At 37.0% G+C, this 21,002-nt stretch overlaps 1 protein-coding gene across 8 annotated transcripts in view; it reads right to left on the reverse strand.

The window, feature by feature from the left end:
• SOX6 (SRY-box transcription factor 6) overlaps positions 1–21,002 on the reverse strand; it is a 370,303-nt gene that overhangs the window by 9,738 nt on the left and 339,563 nt on the right. For all 8 annotated transcript variants that reach the window (XM_030950420.1, XM_030950423.1, XM_030950421.1 and 5 more), the window contains 2 exons: positions 6,808–7,041; positions 4,086–4,302 (listed from right to left, as the gene is read on the reverse strand). In XM_030950420.1, the coding sequence (XP_030806280.1) occupies positions 4,086–4,302; positions 6,808–7,041 (451 nt within the window). The remainder of the gene's footprint in view (positions 1–4,085; positions 4,303–6,807; positions 7,042–21,002) is intronic.

Below are 21,002 nucleotides of genomic sequence, written 5' to 3' on the forward strand. Positions count from 1 at the left end.
CAGCCCTGATAACTTGCCTGTCCACTCTGGGGCTTAAGATTTGGCCCAAAATATTTATGTAAATATAAAAATGGAAGTAACATGAAAATTCTTAGCCAAACTGACCTGCTCACAAATTTGTAGCATTAATATTCTTAGTATTTTTCTGGAGAATGTTCCTCTTTTGACTTTTGCCAAACCAGCCGAACATTTAAATTGGCAAATGACCATTGTTTTCTGATCCCTTCCCAACCATTTTCTGACAGCTATTTAAATGTCTGAAGCAGAAATTGATTGCATCAAGCAAAACGCTCATATGTTACACACCCCTGAAAGTTACATTCCCATAAGGAATGAAATAACAGTAAATCTCACAAAAGCACCCATTGTGTACTTGCTTTAAGTTCAAGCTACAGGAGTATAATATTACAGACCTATTCAAAACCATAGCCTAGCAACATTCAGGCTATGTGTGTACAGTAGTTATAAACACTATAAAGGCTTTATTCTAAACATCTTGCTCTAGTAAAGCACAGAAAAAAAAGTTACTGCTTACATCATTTTGCAGAGAAATGTATATAGCATATACTTCTATTTAGAGTGTATTAGACTGTAAAAATGACTGAGCAATGAATTATCTTTGTAGGACAAGGCAACAAAAGACAGACTCAACTTAAAATATCTGAATTTATGGTTTATATATGATCCATTTGTTAGCTCACATTTATTTATGCATTACAAAAAACTACTACTGAGGATAAATTGTAAATCACTTGAAGTCTGTTCGGGATTAACTTATGCTGAAGGTATCATTCAAAAGTTCCATTAATAATTTTACTATTAAAAATAGTAAATATTTTAGTAAATAACTCAATTATTTTAAAGACATAGCTGGCTCCAGATTCGGCTTCCCCTATATTGAAAGCAGCAATTTTTTAACATACTCTGCATTAAACATGAATTATTTCTGTATATTATCTGCCTCATTTGGAACAAAATTCATTCATTTAGGGATGCAACAGAAGGCCTATGCATGCTGTAAGTTCCACTCTGTTCTTTAGAATACTTGGCAGTTCACAGATTTTGTTCTATTAGATGTATAACAATTATCTGAAAACATTAATTTCCTGGCCAATTTATTCCAAGAAATCTTCACTCTCATTTAATTCTTTGGGGGTTTTTCTTCAAAAATCAGAACAGAACCTGGCCATTCTTTGGCTTATTTCTCTTCTCTATTTTATTTAAAATCCTGGCTAGTTTGTACCTTGAAATTCTTTAAACTCTCTTTTTGCATCTTACCAAAGTTTGTCAAAGACTGTGATTCAGTGAAGTGAGTAGTGTGAGCCTTTTGCAACAAAAAAGTCTGAGCCATGGAGAACTCCATGCTTGTGGAGGGGCTTTGTACCCATAGCAGAATTATCCTATGTTAGCCAGTGGCTCACCTAAGGGAGTCTGGCAGGAACTAGCCTTTACTGGATTGCTTAAAACATAAATGGACATTTGGTATAAGAAAAATGCAAACACAAATATGAAAAAAAAAATTTTCTTGTTTTTTACTATTTCCTTTAGCTACCTACTTTGAATGTGTATCTGACTCTTCACACGTCTCTTACTTATCTTTTTATTCTGTGATGATATTTTGTTGCCATTTTGGTGCGCCCATTCCCAATTTAATTGGTTTGTTCTTGAAGAAAAAAAAAAAGGCAACAAAAAAAACCCCAGCAGTACTTCAAGCAGTATGAAGCACTTGGCACATTTCATTGGAGTCTATTTTGTACTTTTGTTCTCTATCTTCCACTGAAATATTTACTGTAAACACAGAGCATATTCAATCCGAAAAACCACATTTGTCTCTTATTTCACTCTGAAGAGGAAACAGCATCTCAACTCTCACGTCTACTGTTCTGAAGGACGATTTATGTTGTTCCATCAAAACAGTGGAAAAATAATGGGGGTGTGAGGTCAGTTAGGAAAACTGTTCCAGCTGATGCTTTATGTGATATTTATGTTAAACACAGGGAAGAGTAAGTTTAAGAAGCTGATGGGCTCAGTTACTGTGTTTCACTTAGTTATAATCTGATTTGGAAGAAATGTTGCTTTTCATTACTTAGTAAACTATTCTGCTGAGACAAATGATTCCATGCTTTATGTTTCAGTTCAAAAAAGATGTTCTAGTTTGACTTTTTCACTAATTTTACTTGGTGTCTTCCAATAAGTTTGTTTGAAATTATTCTTGAGGGAAAAGGGGAATTTGGGACAACAGAGGGAAGTCACAGGGAAGTATAAAATATTTTTTTTTAATCCCAGCCTAGGATTCCTCAGGACTATAATCTATATTCACATTGTACAGCAACATGGATCTCATTTCATCTCCATTGAATGCATCCATTAGACTTCATACTTCCTTTTCCATCACTTGCACAACTAAAACTCATTGGTTTTGGTAAAGTCCAGCACATCATCATATAACTGCACAGTGGTAGTTTACTTTAAACTTCTTCAACATCAATAGAACACGGTGAAGCGGACTTAGCATAAACAGAAATTGGAAACAATCCTTTCAAAAAATGGTGACATTCTCACAGTCTTCATGATCACACTGTTGGATACATGAGAAAAATGTTTCATCTAGGTTGCACCAGTTTAGTTTTGAATAGCTTTCAGTATATATATTTTAATAGGAATTCACTCTTTAGGTAGGCACTTTTCGAAGTTTCTTAAATCCATCCTCAATATTCGCTCCCATTTAGCTATTGCATTTAATGTGTAAAATGCTACTGCTTAATGCTGTTTTGAATTAGCAAACAATTCTCAAATTGTTCAGACTGCTGTTTTGGCATTTCTTTTGCATTTCTTGTCTAGATGTGATTTGGTCTGTCAATCTGCTTTGGAAGATGTAAGCTAGAATTTCACTCCCTCAATCTGAATATAATTTGTGATGTGCTGTATAAATTCAGATTTCTATTTAGAGTCCTATGTGCAATTTTGATGGAAGACTATTAGTAAACAATTTGCCTTAGACTGAAGAATAAAAAAACAATGTCATAACTATAGACTGGAAGGCTATTTCAAGATATCAAAACCACTTCTATTTACTGATTGAAGAAAGAGCCCACATTGTTGCAGGCTGTACCACAAAATAATTGACTGCAACAGGAGTTCTGCATCCCAAGCCAAAAATGAGGGCACATAATCGACGTCAAGGTCAATTATCTGGTGGTGAAGTACCCAACAAAAGGAGACTATTGTGATTAGAGAAATAAGCAGAACATTGTGAATTTGGAAAGGCTGGCACTGGAAACAGCTTTTAGACTCTTTGTAAATCACCAGAAACATTGTGTTAGAGCACTGAGCATCACAGATTAATTCATAAAAAAAAAAAGAAACAGGAGCAAGAAATCAGTTATGGTGCAGTTGTTTCAGTGGACTTTTGTTATCCTTAGCCTGTAGATGTTTCATAGTGCTGCTTTCTCTGCTGAACGCCAGAGGAAATAGCCCTAAAATCACACACAGTGTTCTTAAAACTGTGCCAGGATCTTTTTGGGCAATACATTCTGAGTTATAAATCTACCCAGTCTATCTGTGCACTACTTGAAAGACTTCTAAAACTTATTAAAAAAAATCATACTTCTCTATATAAAAAAAATCCTAGTAGGTTCATACCTTGATATCACTCATTTGTGTGTGTTTCTCATGCAACTGCTATTACTCCTCTCCCTTTTCCCCCTCTCCTGACTCCTATTCTACAAGGAATAATCCTTTCTGTTTCTCTCTTTGTTCTTTTCTTAATTTAGGAAATGATGCTGGAGTCATTACTAACCCAGAATGGATTAGCTTACTAAAAACTCACAAAAGACATGATTCAAACCTTTCAGGCTAATGGGAAACAACTTCTTTTGCCTTTAAAGAATTCCACAATCAGTCTCATAATCAGCATTCAGTGGCAAGCTGATAGCTCCATATTCCATCTTATGTTTTTAATAAGGTCTTACCGGTTCAAACCCTTTCCCTCTAAATGACATTAGTCAGCGACTTAAACAGATAACTCTATTTGGTTTCAAACAGCGTGCTCCATCTTGGAAAACAATGGCAACAATTGTACTCACCCTACGGTAAAAAACTGCCTCATCTCCTGTCTCCGAGACCTCATCAGCTGCTTGTATTCCCCAATGCGCAGTTTCTTCCCATCCACTATGCAGGTGCGTTTTGGTCGAGGCTTGTATTTGTAATTGGGGTACTTCTCTAGGTGGATCTTACTTAGTCGTGCCTGCTCTTCGTAATAAGGTTGTTTCTCTTGGTTTGACATGGACTTCCAGCGAGATCCTATGGACACAAAATGTCAGTGAGGGCTCAAGTAAAGCGGGCTTAGCTGTGCACATACACAATTCAACGTGCCTTCTTGCTGTAATAAATTTTAATTAAGTTCGTTGAATAAACTGATTTAAATTTACATCAGTCTGAACATATATTGGCTTGCACAACCTGAGACACCTTAAAAGAACCCTGACTTTCAGATATTGCTGCAGACCAAGCATATGTAAATCTCTATTAAATAGGGTGCACTTAAAATCAATAGTTAAGTCTCAAAATCTCAGCCTCGTGCTGCAAAACAGACTACTTAATTTTTTACAATAAGAGCATTAATCTGTGAGTAATTCCATACCTCTGTAATACCATGCACAGTATGGTGGTTAAGGAAAGTCTGCAGCCATACTTTCACTGTTAAAAGCCTAACACATTGCCTAGGGACACAGGCTTCTTTGATATTTTTATGAGAATTTGGTTTATACACTCCTGCTAATAGATATTAATAGCTTGCTATGTAGCAGGGAAAAAAAGTATCAAACCTTATAGATTCAGCAAAATTATGAACAATCCCTTGCTGTCTGGGCGTCTTAAATTTACTCAACTTCTGATATAAGCTTGGCATAATACTGACACCTATTTTAAATTCTGTTATGCATATTATTTTTTTGCCAGATGTAATAAGCATAACAGAACTGAATCTTACATTTCACAAACTCACATTGGAAAGACAAAAAGTAAAACAGAAAGCACACTGTAATTATATACACCACTTCAGGTACTGTAAACTCTCATTGAAAGCTGCACCAATAAAAAAGTTTAAAAATTAACGCAGTGTACACAGGAAGAGGCAAAATATTCAGATCTCTCATATTGTTTGTAAGGAGCTATCTAAACACTTGAACAGAGATGGGAATAAGAAATACAGAAAATAGCTTTTTGGTGTCTTTTAGATGAATAAAACGATTACAGCTGTGGTAAACGTGGGGGGAAGCTATTCTTTTACCAACATTTTTCATACATCAACAAATGGAAAAGTTGTATAAATATTATCCGAAGCCAGCAATATTCTGTGTCAGTTCTAATATTTCAGTCTCTTTTCTCATTGTCCTGGAAAAGTTGCACAGATATTATATGGACATAGACTTATTTGTGGCAGAGCAGATACTGACAGGTTAATTCCATGGTTAACAAACACTCAATTGCTGGCACTTCTGAAATATTTATGCTGGAAGTTTACATTTTAATGAATACAGTTACTATGCTCCTAATAGTTTTTTTCACAGAATGCACACAAATAATATAGATTCCCTACAGCTGCCAACACTGAAACAGTGAAGGTTTTATACAAAACTGAAAGGCTATTCATATAACTCACTTATATGGTAGACAAAAATATGAGAACTACTAAGAAAGCTTTTGGAAGTTTCAGGACAAAGTAACATTTATTTCTATGTATTCTTGCCTCTGATTGAACTAACATGCGACAAACTTTGTATTTGAACTCAGAGTTTACAATAAAATGATTACAGAGGAAACTTGATTTTTACTTTTATTTATTATGAGCTACATTTGGAATCTGTCTTTCACTTCAAAGACTCAAAAAGCAAATATAGGTTTTAACATTTCACCACTCATTCTCACGTATGTTTCTAATTCTCTGGAGGGGTCTTAAAAAGCAAATCAAAATTTCTCAAAAATGAGTCCATTTATTTGCACAGTGGCAAAATAAAACCCATAGAATATTCCCTGATTGTGTTGATCTACACAAATTAAATATTAACTACTGTGTTTTACCTAAGCAATATTTTAATTGCACACTTCTAGTGGTTAGCTTTTTGAATATTGCAATTTTTTGAACCAAACATTATTTTGGATGTGAGGTTTGCGTGTACAGGTCTGTTGAACTGTGCCAGGTTTCTTTCTTGATTTTGCACTGTCTGACATAAACCTCTGATTTTGATTTTGTACTTTTCAAACTTTATCTCAGTATTTACTCTAGCAAGACCCATTTTGCATTCAGGTGATTTGTAGTTCAAGTGCATTCTAATGGGATGTTGCAGTTATTGGGACTTTACTGGGACACACTATCACAAGAGATTTCACAAAACATTCCTTTTCAATGCTACTAAGTTTTAAAGCATGTTGTGAGGCTGTTGGCAATAAAAAGTATTAGGGAAGGGGCAGAAAGGAAAAAGAAAGGGAATAAAAATGAAAACAAGCCATGAATCTTCATTTGCATAAGTTCCAGTAATTCTAATTTTGGTGACCATCCACCAGAAAAAGATGTGGAAGGGACCATAGAGATCATACAGTTCCAACCCCCTGCCATGGGCAGGGACAAATTTCGCCAGGTTGCTCAGAACCCCATCCAGCCTGGCCTTGAACACTTCCAGGGATGGGACACCACAGCATCTCAGGCAACCTGTGCCAGTGCCTCACCACCCTCCCAGGAAAGAATTTCTTCCTAATATCCAACCTAAACCTGCCAACACAGTTTGCTGCCCGCTGCTTTGCACTTACCTAGGATTTTGCTGATGTTGGAGTTGTGCATGTCGGGGAAGGCCTGGAGGATTTTCCGGCGCTCGTCCTTGGCCCAGACCATGAAGGCGTTCATCGGCCGCTTGATGTGGGGCTCGCTGCTGGCGCGGCCCCGCGAGTCCCGGTACACCCGGGCTTCAGCCACCGTGGCCCCTCCTGTTGGCCAACAATAATACTGCTGTAGTTTAGCTGCAGAGCCATTCACTGCTTTACTCCCTGTAACGTCAGGGCAGGAGGAAACAAGATGGATGCAAAACATTATTACGTGCATTAGGAAAGTGCTTTCAGTGCTGTGCTTATTTTAGCTTCTTTTGCTTTTTCTCTCTCTCCCTACTACCAGATCTATGAGAGAGAGAGAGAGATAGGCCAACTGGTGGTCTCAGTGTAGCTGAGATGACTCAACATCTAATTGAAGAAACAAATTGCACTTCTATTTCTCCAATTAAGACACGGAGATCTGATAAAGTTTCCATCTGGGGCTTTACCATAAAATACATTCTCTGAACGCTCAGCAAAACTCACATAAAAGTTACATTTGAGAATCCAAACTGATGTAGGCCTGCTGACACAAGCCATTGACAACAACTTTGCTGCTTGAGCAGTGAAGCAGTGACAAACATTTCATAAAATAAATTATACAGTGCACCAGGTACATGCTGCCATTTGTATGGATCAGACTATATTTGGAGCTGAACATTCTAAAGTTGCATCTGCTTTGATTGAGTTCTAGATGTGGAGGATTTGAGCCACATATATGTAATAAAACTGTCTTCCTCCAACAGGTACCTGCACAGCACATTGGAGCCTCCAGAGTGGGAGGCAAGCACTCCAACTCCATGCCTGCTGTACCTTAGTGTATCCCAGTCTTTATCTGCCATCAATTCAGCTTGTACATGCTAGCCCTAACTGGGTTTTTGAATGCATCCAGCCCTGTTTCTTGACCACAAACAGCAAAGCCTCATGGGAGTTTAGAGATAGCAGATCTGAGGTGTAGAACTAATTACTAGGGATGAAACAGATGACCAAGGCATGCCTTTACAGGAAAAAGCTGCTGAAGTTGTGATGATATGTTTTTAGAGCTATACCTTAGCTATAAAAAAGGCAAAAAGTGTTTACAGTGGGAGAGTGACAGTCTCAGACCTCACCAAACTGGTCATACAATTTAATACCTTAAAAAGGCAAGATACTTGACAAAAAATTAATACAGCAATAGACTTCCTTTTTTTATAAACTATTACAGCTACCAATATGAATTTATTTGCCGAATAATGTAAGATTAATTATTTACAGTATGTAAAACAAAACACTGCAGTTTTACTGAATAGAGGCACAAAGTTTTAGTTGTGTAAAAATCAATTTTCCTAATTCAGATTGAAAGCATTATATAGGCATGCCTTTTTAAAAATTCTATATAAGAAACACATTTGCATGAAAAAGGGGCCCTAAAATAGAGGATGCATAACTAATACACTACCTTTTTGCCACCAGGTCCACAGTACATTAATTTCATTTAAAACGCACTGACCATACAGGATAAATTGATTTTGCTTTATATGGTGTTGACAGCCATGTTTATTGTGCAGTGAAATGTAGTGTAGTTTCAAGCTGACTGTATCCATCAACACAGGGCAATATGCTGACTACTGGGCCAGATGAAGACATACATTACCCTGAGAGCAAAACACTCATTCGCACACAGCAGCGTCTTCTCCTCAGGATCACCCTGGTAATTTATGATGCCTCCCATGCCATTACTTTACAACTGACACCAATTTGGCAATTTGTATACTAACATGCGTGCACATAAAAGAAGACAGGTTTGTGGCAAATGTGAGCTGCAAAACTCTTTTAGCACTGCTCTAAGTTAAGCACCGTGCCACAGGTGTTCTGCATTTATAGGAGGCTGCAGTCAGCTTTTTACTGCAAAAGGGAAAAGCAGTTTTGCAGAGTGACCTGCAGGTAGGACCAGTTGAGGGGGGTGAATGGTCAATGAGGCTCTGCTCACTGTTGCCAAAAGCCTTGGACCACAAACACATCAAAGATACCATATTTTGAGAGAGGATGTATTTATTTAGAAACTGAAATGAGTTGCAAACATAGTAAGTCAACACTGAAATATTTACTGGGACAAAGAACTATATAATTTGAGAAAAGTCCAACCTAGCATCTAATAGTTATTCTATCCTTTAAGATAATGTAATAAAAATATGTAACTGGCATGTGGGCAATTAGGAAGCTGGTGACAAAAAAAAATTGAATTATCATTTATGCAAAAGTTGTACTTTGTTATTAAGCTGCTCTACTCACAGCACAGCAAAGATATATTTGAATCCATAGGGTGTCTTTCCATCTTTTCCTTTCCCAAAGGTACTTATTCCCTACAGCTAAGAGTTTGCCTTTAGCCCTTTCTAACACAATTTTGGACTTTTCAGTCGTAATGCAGGTAAAGAGTAGTTTTACTGGGAACAAGATTATAGGTGTCTTTTTAATCTGGATGTAATCTAGAGAGATTGAAAATAAACAAAAACAAACAAAGAAACAAAAAGAAAGGCAAAAAAATGAAGGCAGAAAACCACCATAAATTATCTGTTTTCATAGAAAGGTTATGTTAGAAAACAATTCTTACTTGGAGTAATAAATTACAACCATCCCAAGAAGGTCAAGTCTGGCTGCATCTGCTTTATGCAAGTCCTTACTTGAAGGACTTGAAAAAGCAGCCAAAGAGTTGATGTTCTTTGAGCTTGATCTCTGGGGAAATATTTGCAAGCTGACCTATAGGCCATCACAAAAGCATTTGCAAAATGAATTTCTGCAAATAACTAAAGCAATATAATCTTCATGGTCTTCTGTCTCAGAACCACAGAATTATATTCAGCATATAAAGCATTACAATAAAATAGTTCTTGCAGCATGGGGGGAAGTCAGAAGGCCTAAGTACCTTTTTAGATTAGAAATGAGGTGCTAATGATACAAATACACATATGCTCAATGAGGTCTTACAAGTTGAAACACATAACAAGCTTTCAAACTGGTTGTTCTTAGGTACTTCATCCTGTCAAGCAGATATTTTGACTTTGTTGTGCCCTATGAAAACAATTTCAACAGATTTAACAAAGTATGGAGTTTTTTTCCTATTGTGATTATAGTTTTTTTTCCTATTGTGTAATTATAGTTAGCACTGACTGAGGCTCAAAGAGACACCTAGTATTTTTAAAGAAAATGTATATGCAAGTGCAAAGAAGTAGATGTTTTAAATCTTTCTGAAAATATTTTCAGCAAATTCTTATTACTAATGAACCTAAAATAACAGATAAAATGGAAATGTACTACCAGTGAAGGGCAAGACAAGGGAAGGAATTGGTAATTGTCTCTCTATGGTAACTAATGCTCAATCTGCCAGTTACTGTTCATACTGCAATCACAGGAGGAGGGATTTTCAGAATTAAGAGCCTGGTCAGAATTTATAATTATTGCAAAAGCAGTACAGTTTGGCTGACCTAGTGGCTTAGTTGGCAAAGAACTCTATATTTTGGCCTAAAGACAGGGGCTATCCTCAAAATGACACTTTTAGCTTCTGGAATTGTTCACTGCCTTACTTCCTAGATCCTTTGCATTTGCACAGCTTGTCATAACTTTGATGATTTAAAACTAAAATCAGATTAAAGAAGAGTGATCTTTTTTTGTGTGGATGTATGGCAGGCAGCCCTTTTGTGAAAGCTGGATTCCATACTGCTTTAGGGCCATTACTGAGGCAAAGAAAATGCTACAGAATAAATCTAAAAATGCTACAGCTTCATGAAAATAATTTCCAACAATATTTTCATTTCTGAAGAGCTCTCTAATCAGAGAACATTAGAAAGATAAAAGAATCTGATCATCAAGAAAGATAAACATCCTCATGTGAAATAAATGTTAAGAAACATAAAATAACAATTGTTACATTGTTCATTTATTTATTTATTCATGTCTTTATCTGAGGTACTTATATTTGCTAATGAAATTAATATTAGAAGAGGCATTATCCCTCAGCATGCTTCCTGAAATCTTGGCCACAATAGGGTTAATCCTACTGTCTTTACTGGGATGTGAGTTTACCTTCCATTTTGCACGTCACCTACAACAAAACCCGAGATTTGGCCTTTACATGTTACCAGAAAACAAACAATTATAGATGTGATAGAAAGGAGCAAAAGAACGGCTGTGAAAAAGATGAGGAAGAGAGAGAAAAGAAGTGAGAGCAAAAAGAAAGAGATTTTTGTCAGTCACCCTGTTATTCCTTAATGACTCTTCACAGTATGGCCACTGATTCATGTTTAAAGTGATACATTTCCCCTGACTTCTCCCCAGATAATGGATCTGGCTAATCTAGAGTGTGTACTGCAGATCATCTTCCATAGACACACACCAAGACAGGATACGTAGAAGTACAGACAATCTTTCTAGGTTCCTGGCATGAAAATGACTGGTTAGTAGTAAGGCTCCTACCATCAGTTATTCACTAAGCTGAGGTGACATATTTGCCTAGTTTGGAAAAGACTGATTGTGACCTCCAAAATATCTGGCCCTGTCTGTGGTAATACAGCTAGCACTGCACAGACCAGAACCTGACAAACATGCAAACAGGAGTCACTCTTTTACTGCAAGAGATGGGTTACTCATCAATATGGACATGCCATAAAGACAGGGAGAATGGAAAACCAGCTTAGTAGTGCCCTGTGCTGCTTTCAGCCTGTGTACAGACAAATGCAGCCTTTGTGAAACATATAGCAGCAGTTAAAATCAATAAAGACAAATACGGAAACAACAGAATAGAAAGAGCAGCTTTGGCAAGCTTAGAACACAGGAGTTGGTATTTAACTAATATTTTGGGTTATCAATTTTAGAGAAATTTACAAAAATTACTGCTACTTCACTGTAATCTAAGCAACATGTAGCAGCTGTAGAATAACATTTATCTGTTTTGCCCCTTGCCTGCCTCTTATTTCTTCATCCCCAACACCATTCAGATTTTCTCATTCTTTACTGGCACGTCTTGTCATCACTGGCAAAATACCCACTTGGAAATATGGCAAGGTTTGGAACAGGGGTGACACAAATGTTCTGTTTGTCAGGCAGCTTTTGTTCCAAATGCTAAACAAATATTATTCAGCTGCAATTTGAGCAGTGAACATTTCTCACAGGCTGCATGTCAGAGAATGAATGGGGAGAAAAACCGGGTAAGCCACAAGCAATTCATGAAATACTGCAATATTTAAATAGCCTCTAAAATTTTTCACCTGCAAGGGTTCTGAAATGCACTAGGTAAATACTAAAAGGTGAGAATATACTGTAGCACAGGTTAGCTACATCCAAGCAACACTTCCTTATGATAAGACTTCCCTTTTCCCTGCTAAGAGACTCCATTCTCTTTAAAACATCAACACGAAGAACCAACTGGGAATTCCCTAAGGTCAGCTCTGAGGAAACATAAACCTCTAATTCAATAACTCCGCTACTGCGCTGAAAAAAGCCTTATTATTGCAACATCCATATGGAGTCAATTGGACATTAATGACTAATCAATCCCTCCCCTTTCTATTCTACTTATAGTGTCACAAGCCATGTTTAGATTAGCCCATTTCCTGCTTAGGATCGCTCAAGATGTCTTTTGTTCTTTCAGGGCTGGCCTGATGGAGGCAGCTTAAACAAACACACGACCCAAGTGGTGTGGGAGTTATAAACTGCCATATGTGAATGAACAAAGGGGCCATACTAAAGCCTTTTGTGGTATTTGTTAATGTTTTTCATCTGAGTTTAAAAAGACCTAATGACTTTGTGGTGAGCTGATGCATGTGGCTCGTGGCTTTGCAAAATGAAGGAAATTCTAGCCAGTTATATATCAGCATATATTTTCCAGAGTGCCTTGTTTTCAGTTTTGGTGGCAGCGAGTTTACTTTTTTTAGTACATTTGTTTTACATATGCAAGCAAAATACTTAATCTCAATTAAAACACAGCACCAGTTTTCACAGCCATACTCACAACCTGCATATACATCTTTTCCCATTTGAAAGTCTAAAGCTAAAATTAAGAGTGGAATATCTGCTGCGTGTGAAATCAAAGCAACTGTTCTCAGCTCCACCATTCGCTCACCAGTGTTTAAAGCTGAATTGTTAGCAGTGCCCTAATAAATACCAAAACAATAATTCTAAATAAGCTGCTAGCACATCCACGCTCCACAGCTAGCCCTGCCCAAATCTGTGCTATATAAATGAATTGAAACTGCTAAATGCAGCTACTTGCTTGATGGCTTACACAAACAGTTTAGATTTCTTGACCACATTCTATGGCAAAGCTAACCCTCATGGAAACTTGGCATGGACTATAGCTAAAACAATAAAATAATGCTTTAAATTACATGGGATATTAACTGCATTAATTAGGGCTTGAGGCCTGGCTTTAGCTCCTGGTGGCTGACACAGTCACACATGTGCTCCAACATAAGAGTTATTCTGTGAAGATCCATGAAACATCTATAGAGAAACTGGGATGAAGAAGCAGCCTCTACTATAAATTTGGGGAGGTGTTTAAGTGTCATCATATTTTTCAATCATGTGCCACTTGCAGACTTCAAGACCCTTCACAGATAATTAATTAAATGCTAACAACCCCATTCTGACATTAATGTTATTGATAGCAAAGAAATATGAATCATATTTAAGTTGAAAAATTTTCAGCTCAAGTAATGATGCCAGAAGTAAGGGATTGCCAGTCATCAGATCTAATAATTTACATTATTCAATCCACAAACATTGTTGCTGTTTCCCTTTGATTTTTATTTCACACTCAGTTGAGGAAAATAGAGGCCCCCCTGAAAGGAAAATCATGCAGGAAACAGCCCAGTCCAAGAGAAAAAATACTAACAACTATTTTTAGGTATTTGACAAGATCTATGAATTTGATTTGATTTTTCAGAAAAAAAAACCAGCTAGTCTACCAGCTAAGCAATTGTTGTTACTATATTAATGATATTCAAAGTCAAAGCAATACAAAGAAAAATGCACTAATCTATTTAACATAAAAAAGTTTCCATAAAAGTAACAGCTCTACTGCCAGTGTAGCTGTTATTCACATAATTTCAAATTTCTCATGACATGAGTGTCACCTAAAACATCCAGAAAATACAACATCAATTTAAAACACAGGGGCTAATTCTGCAGTCTTCAGTCATCCCTAAAAGCTTTTATGTTGAAAAAGTCCTGTTTGAACAAGGGCCATAGTGATCCATTCATACTTCAGTCAATGCTTTGTTTTGTTTTAAGATGGAGAAATGACAGATGGGAATTAAGGATGGAGAAAGAAGGCAGTCTGACTTCACATTTGATGGATGCATTGTTCAAGGTGTGGCTGAACACTGTTCTTTGCTTGCTCACATGTTCTTTACCAAAACAATGATTTTTAAAAGCTTAAGTACAATGTAGTTTGTAAAAGGGAATTATATTTAACAATGGGAGAGGTTTTTACAAAACCACCTCCCTCAAATTACGTGTTATTAAGAAATGCAGAGCAAAAGCAAAAGACTTGAAAATGTGTTGCAGCCATGGCTTTAGTGACCCATTTCCTGCATTCCATCTTCAATAATTTGTAACTTTCTGAATGATGCAACATCATTTTTTGCATCAATATAACTAATTCCTTCCATCCAGTGGTAGCTGTTTTCACTTGCCATATCAGTAATTAGCAAGGAGCTGGGGCTAGGATATGCATAGGCCATTTCTTATTGCCTTTCACGTGGGGTGCTGATATTAAAACAACTGATAATGTAACTAGTAAATAATATAACATGAAGAGAAAGAAGCAAAAACATCATGTTAACAGGAGCTGTTCTTCAGGCTAATTTTTCAAGTAAGGTACCCTGGGGCATTTGGGATTTGTGAGCAAAACCAGGAAGATGTTTTTATAAATATAGCAATGGCATGTCTTAATATGTGACCACAGTTATCTGGTTTGGATAAAAAAATAGAGTGTTTACCATAAAAGAGTGGTTTACATGAAAATTTACAAATCATTCCTTTTTTTTAATTCCTGTGAAATCACTCCTGCCAAATTGAAAACACAATCATTTATTATTTGTAGAATTTATGAAGACACTGCAATGCTCACACTACACACTCTTTGGACCACTGATCCTGTGAAATGAAATCAAAATACAAATTAAAGAAATATTTTCCCCTTGCTACCAAGTTCTTCACTAGGCGCTTGCTTAGACACTTTGCATATGTACATGGAAGAAAGGCAAATGATCCTAAACACTTTTCTATTTCTGAGATACTGAGGCTCCTGAAGGAGAAAACTGTTCACGTTTTAGACTAAGAAAAATAGACAGTTGTACAAAGAGGGCTTGTTTGAATCTGTACCAATTGCTTATGCTTAGCCAGAATATATGATGTTCTTTCCTTAGCGTATTCATATTTCTCCTCCACTCCCTGTGCTCAAGGATTTAAGGAAGAAGGGCAAGATTCCTCCCTCCTTCATTCAGTATGATATAATGGTGGCTTTCTCCATCAACTGAAAATTCAATTGTGCCTAGAAATTTTACACTATTTTATGAAGCTTTGAGCTTCTTTTGTCATAATTGTAGCACTACCAAAGAAACCCTCAGAGAATCAGGATCATGGGGTGTTTTACACCTGGTGGCTGTACATGAGTGTGAAAAATGTTTTAAACCACTGAATTGCTATATTTAATTTTTCAGTCAGTCCACCTAAAAATAGTTACACATACTGACTGATGCTTTCAGCATTTGTGACAATAATTTTCTCATGGGTGAAGATTTTCTGTGTAAAACTGCAGCCCACAGTTGCTTTTTACAGCCACCTTCTAAATTCCTGAAAATAATGTTTTACTATAAAATGGAAATTGTGAAAAGCTCTTAGTTATAACTGTGCTTATAGGCGCCCCTATGTAAAACTCAGGGCATTGTAAAAGTGGTCAATTGTACAACATCAAAAATCCTAAGTGTAATTTTTTTAAAATAAAGATACTGTTCTATAAGAATCTATTACTGTAGCTTGGAAATGTCAGACAAGAAAGCCTCATATTTAGCAGTAGAAAAAAAAATACCTAAAGCAGTTGAAAATCAAAAGTTAACAGTTGTGGAGGATACCCAGATTTGTTATTATGAAAAGAGAAACATACTATACGGTAAATATTAGTGTCTTGAGAGGAATAAGTTTCAATGCTATGGAAAGATCAGTCCATACACTCCCAGCACAGGATTTTCAGTTCCCCCTCTAAAATGTTATGGGGATGCTGGCAACAATGAGATGCACAAAGTGTTTGCCATCAGAAAAGTGATGGGGTGTTCTTAAAGACATCTTATTCCTATCCCATCTGTAGGTATTGAGTTACTCCAGGGCTGAAGCACAGAATCTCATCCAACACAACTAAAATGCCATGCCTAAGTACTTCAGCCCAGATTCCTATCTGTTATGAGTTATTCTGGAAAATTTAAGGATATCGCTCAAGAATAAGGCACAATCAGATTCATGGATGCTAAAAATGGCAACTACAATTAATGAAGGCCACATTTTAGCATCTGAGCTTATTAATATTAGACATATTCATATAAGGATATATTTTATCTTTAAATATAAAGATACGGTTATTGGATTTGGAGGGTTTGGGGTTGTTTTGGTTTTTGGTTTTTTTTTGTTTTGGGGTGGTGTTTTTGCAATCAAAGGCCTATAACAAGAATTCAGGGCAATAAAAATTCCAGTACTTGAGCTTACTCTCTGGATACATTTCTTTGTGTTCAGACAGCTTTCACTGTTTTCTGATTTTCATCTTTCTCCTCTCAACTGCCATAGCAACTATTACAAATATTTATGTGCGACAAATTCTGGCATGGAGAGGAATTCTTTCCTCCGGTATTTACGAAGCACTGTCACAAAAGTAGGTGATGCTTTACCCTGCCTGTGCTACCTGCTGTTTACACTTCTGCACAGGAGGGTGTTAAACAAGTTACCTCACAGGTTTGGATCGTCCTGGCAGCCTGCCAAGGTTGATCTGCCTGTAAATGTATGGTTCCCTCTCACCTGCCTCTTCAGCTGCTCAGAGCCAATCTTTTTTGAAGTAGGCAAGAAACCCTCACCCTTTTGTATAAGGAATTATTTGCTATTGGGTGTGTATGAGGTTGTTGAGGCTTTGAGCATATGGCAGAGTGCTCCTTTAATAATACACCTAATAGGTGTGCAAAACACTGGGCATGATGTCTGCCCTCTTACCAGGGAGGGAACTAAATGTTAAGTACTAATAAGGCATTTTCATCTATTTCTATTTGCTTTCAAAAAATTAATTTAGTTTTGCAATGCATCATATTTCCACCAAGGAAAACCAGCTACAGATAGGTTTTTTCTCTTTTACAAAATCTCACAGTAAGATAGGGGCAAAACAATAATATTCAGATGTTTTTGGTCTGAGACGAAGATCCAATCAAGAAAATTACATTTTAATAGATCCAATTCTTTGGTAGAAATGAAGATCAGGTCTTGATGGAATTTGAATCCCTGAATACAACTGCTGAAGGAAACCACAATGCAACCTGAGCTAAGGTAAAATCAGTAATTGTCAACAGAAAGGTTAGGTCTACCCTGCAGATTTCTATCTACTAGAAAACAAAATCTTAACACACTTCCTACAAATTTCCAGGAATTTGACCACATCCACAAAACCAGAAAGATCCATTAACACTGAGCACATTTTACAATTCAAAAGAAGCAGCACCATCACCCAAAAGTGAGCATCTGTGAAAGGAAAATATTTTTCTAAAACTCAAACCAAAAAATCTTATTTACATCATCCAGTGTTCTCAATAACTGAGAATTAGATGCTTTAGTATTTAGTATGCTAAATAATGTGTCTTGGTGTGTCCATCCCTGTCTATATTTCAGCACTGACAACCTCAAATGTTTAAAATTATGAAGCCACCTACAGAAAGAATTTTGTTTCCCTTAAAGTGTTAATGTTTCAGGAAAAAAAAAATCCTTGTTTAGTTCTCTAATTGGCTGTTGTTTATAATTTTGGATACCAGTCACCAAATGTTTATGAGGCTTTGAAATCATGTTTTTGAATTCTGCTAACTACAAATGTATCATATATTTTAACATGGCAACTGGGATTTCAGGTAATGATACAAGTCTAACAGCTGTGGATTATTCATCAATGGTGTCACAGTGAGTGGCAATGTTTTAAATACAGTTTGAGCATGATTTTTAATATAGTTAGCTCAGTCCTGCTGGTGGCTAAGAAGTAATAGAAATATTGGTTTATGTCATATTTAATATAAAACTCTTCCTAATGATTTTCAGGCCTCCATTGAGATGGCTCATTATGAGCAATATAAACTTTGAAGACAACATTGTATCTCTGAAAGTACAACTAGCTACCATTAATTAAATCTTATCTTTAATTAATCTTAAGAAGTTTTCACACACTGGGCATGGACGACAAGCTAAAAAGAAAATCATTCTATACTATTTCATATTTGTCTAATTTCTAAGTTTAAAGAATTTTAATACTTATAACTCATAACTCAAAAAAAGCCAAAAACCTGCAGCTTCAGCTTCTGGTCAATGACCCAGTACCACAAGCACTCCTAAAATTACAGGAAAACATGACTCTGATCATGTCAGACCCAGATCACAGCCATATGTTATAGAAAAGATGTAAGGAGTAGAGAGAAATCATTGCTAGATCCTGTTACAAAGTCATTCCATAAACAGAAGTCTGCTGATACGTCTTCTAACAAATTACATGAACCTTAAATGTTGTGTCAAAACTATGGGAATCAGGAGCACTTCCCAGATCTGGTCTATCTCAAATGCCTGCTGGGATGGACAGACATGCACCATGTCTCTGCACACTTTGGTTTCCTATGGAAATGTGGGTGTGCAGGCAGGGAGGGAGTGGAACTGCACTTCCACAGCCCCTTTGCTCTAGACCACTGGGGAGATTAGAGTACAACCCAAACTCCATTTCCCCCAGTTTATGGCCAGCAGTGGGATTAAATTTGGAATCCTTAGCTCAGGAAAAAGTCTGCTACACCACTGCCCCACCCTTACACCTGCCCCCACCACCCTTTTACAAGAACACTCTGCAAATTGTTAATAGCTTCCCTAAATGTAGTCAATTTCATAAGTCCTAAAATCCTGGTGACGACAGTAAAACCACTGGGCAGATCTAACATCCATCCACTCACTCTGTCACAACTGCACCTGGCCCTCAGAGATCTGGATGTATTTCTGACAAGAAAAGGCAGGGCATCAAAAGTTGGCCATCAAAATGTCACTTCAGAAATCTTTATTCTTTGTTTTATATGTGTAAAAGCACACATAAATATTAGCTAAAGATTTCTACAGCAACCTCCATTCAAATAGTATCTAAAAAAAGGGGAGGGGAAGATTTAAAGTAAAAATGACAATACAGAAAGGAAGGTGTGAAACACATGAAGCCTTTGAAAAACATGACTGTGCCTATTAGGAACCTTTGACATTCAGCTGAGACTGTGACTGTGGCAACACAATGAAATGCAGCAAGGCATTCTTAGAGTGGGTGAAAGAAGAGAAACAAAGCTGGTGAAAGGTCTGGAGTGCAAGTCTGATGAGGAGAGGCTGATGGAGCTGAGGGTGTTTAGCCTGGAGTAAAGGAGGCTCAGGAGAACCTTATCACTCTCTACAACAACATGAAAGGAGGCTGCAGAGACATGGGGGTCTGTATTGTTTTTTCAAGGAAGAAACAATATGACAAGAGGAAATGGCCTCAAGTCGTGCCAGGGGAGGCTTAGACTCTTCATCAAAAGAGTTGTCAAGCATTGAAACATGCTGCCCAGGAAAGTGTCTGAGTCACCACCCCTTTTAAAGGTATTTATGAGATGTAGCACTCTGGGACACTCTAGCACTCGGATTTATGGTGGACCTGGCAATGCTAGGTTGGACTTAATGACCCGAAGGGTGTTTTCCAAACTGAATGATTCTATGATTCTAAAGAATAAGCTTCCAAATTTCATAATAACCCAGGGCTGAAGTTTGGAAGCACAAAATAATAGGAATGCATATAAAAAACTTTGACAAACCTAGAAAGATCTGTAATAGTTTCACAATAATTAGAAGCTGGGCAGAGTCTGTAGCATGGTACAGGATATCAGAGACCACAGTGTAACTGCTGATATTTCAGCAGCACTGTCTGCAATGCACTTCCCCTGCAAATTATGTTAGGCTAGAAGTGCCGTCTCTTAGCCTGTTTGCCAAATATAAGGGGCAAAACTCAGGTTATATTTTGAATGTATTTTTCTTTCACCCAGTTAACATCTAACTTCACCTTGTCTACAATGAGAAGGACAAATAAGCAGCTCAGTTCAGAACTCCTGCCAATGTTTTTTTTCAGCTCAGCAGTGCCATGCACCCAGCATCTCTTTTCCAGAGATACCTCTTGGCTGCTAAACAAATTCTGGAAACCTGAATCCATTCATGAACTCGGATTTCTAACGTGGCAAGGCCCCATGCCTCAAAGTGCCCCCCCAGCAGCTCTAGGAAGACATGCACACTGTCCTTAACCTGGCACACATCCCTGTAGCTTGGGTTACATGTGGCAAAGCTCCTCTCTGCTCTATCCAGTGACAGGGGAGGCTGCCAATGCCACAAGGGGTATCAAGATTAAATTAAGGGCACTAGGAAGAGAATGGATGAATTGAAGGAAATTAGCTAAACCAACAATGGGGTGAGAGGCCTGATGTCATCTAAACCAGTCACTGTGTGTCTGTAAGTATCCCCTTGCAACTTTTCACCCAAACTGACCAAAAAAAATATTCTTTAACATGTTGAAATATGAAATATTGCTGTTGGATGACTGCTTCTTTATAAACCACCTTATAAATAACTGATTGGTCAAAAAGTGCTTTAGAAAGTCCATCTCTACTCCTGATTCCTTTTCTCTAAAAAAAAAAGAATTGTTGCAAAATATCTGTCTGAATGTTATTTTTTGCCTACATTCTGTTTGTTATTTTTCTGTTTACAGATGATACAACAGTGGACAATCAAATTGTATTAAGGATGAATAAAATCTCATAAATAATAACTCCCTAAAGTTTACTGGTCCTATTCTTTTGATCCAAGAAAAAAAACAGACTTTGGATTTGTCAGAT

This window comes from Camarhynchus parvulus, chromosome 5 (genome assembly GCF_901933205.1).
Source record: "Camarhynchus parvulus chromosome 5, STF_HiC, whole genome shotgun sequence".
Classification (NCBI taxonomy): domain Eukaryota; kingdom Metazoa; phylum Chordata; class Aves; order Passeriformes; family Thraupidae; genus Camarhynchus; species Camarhynchus parvulus.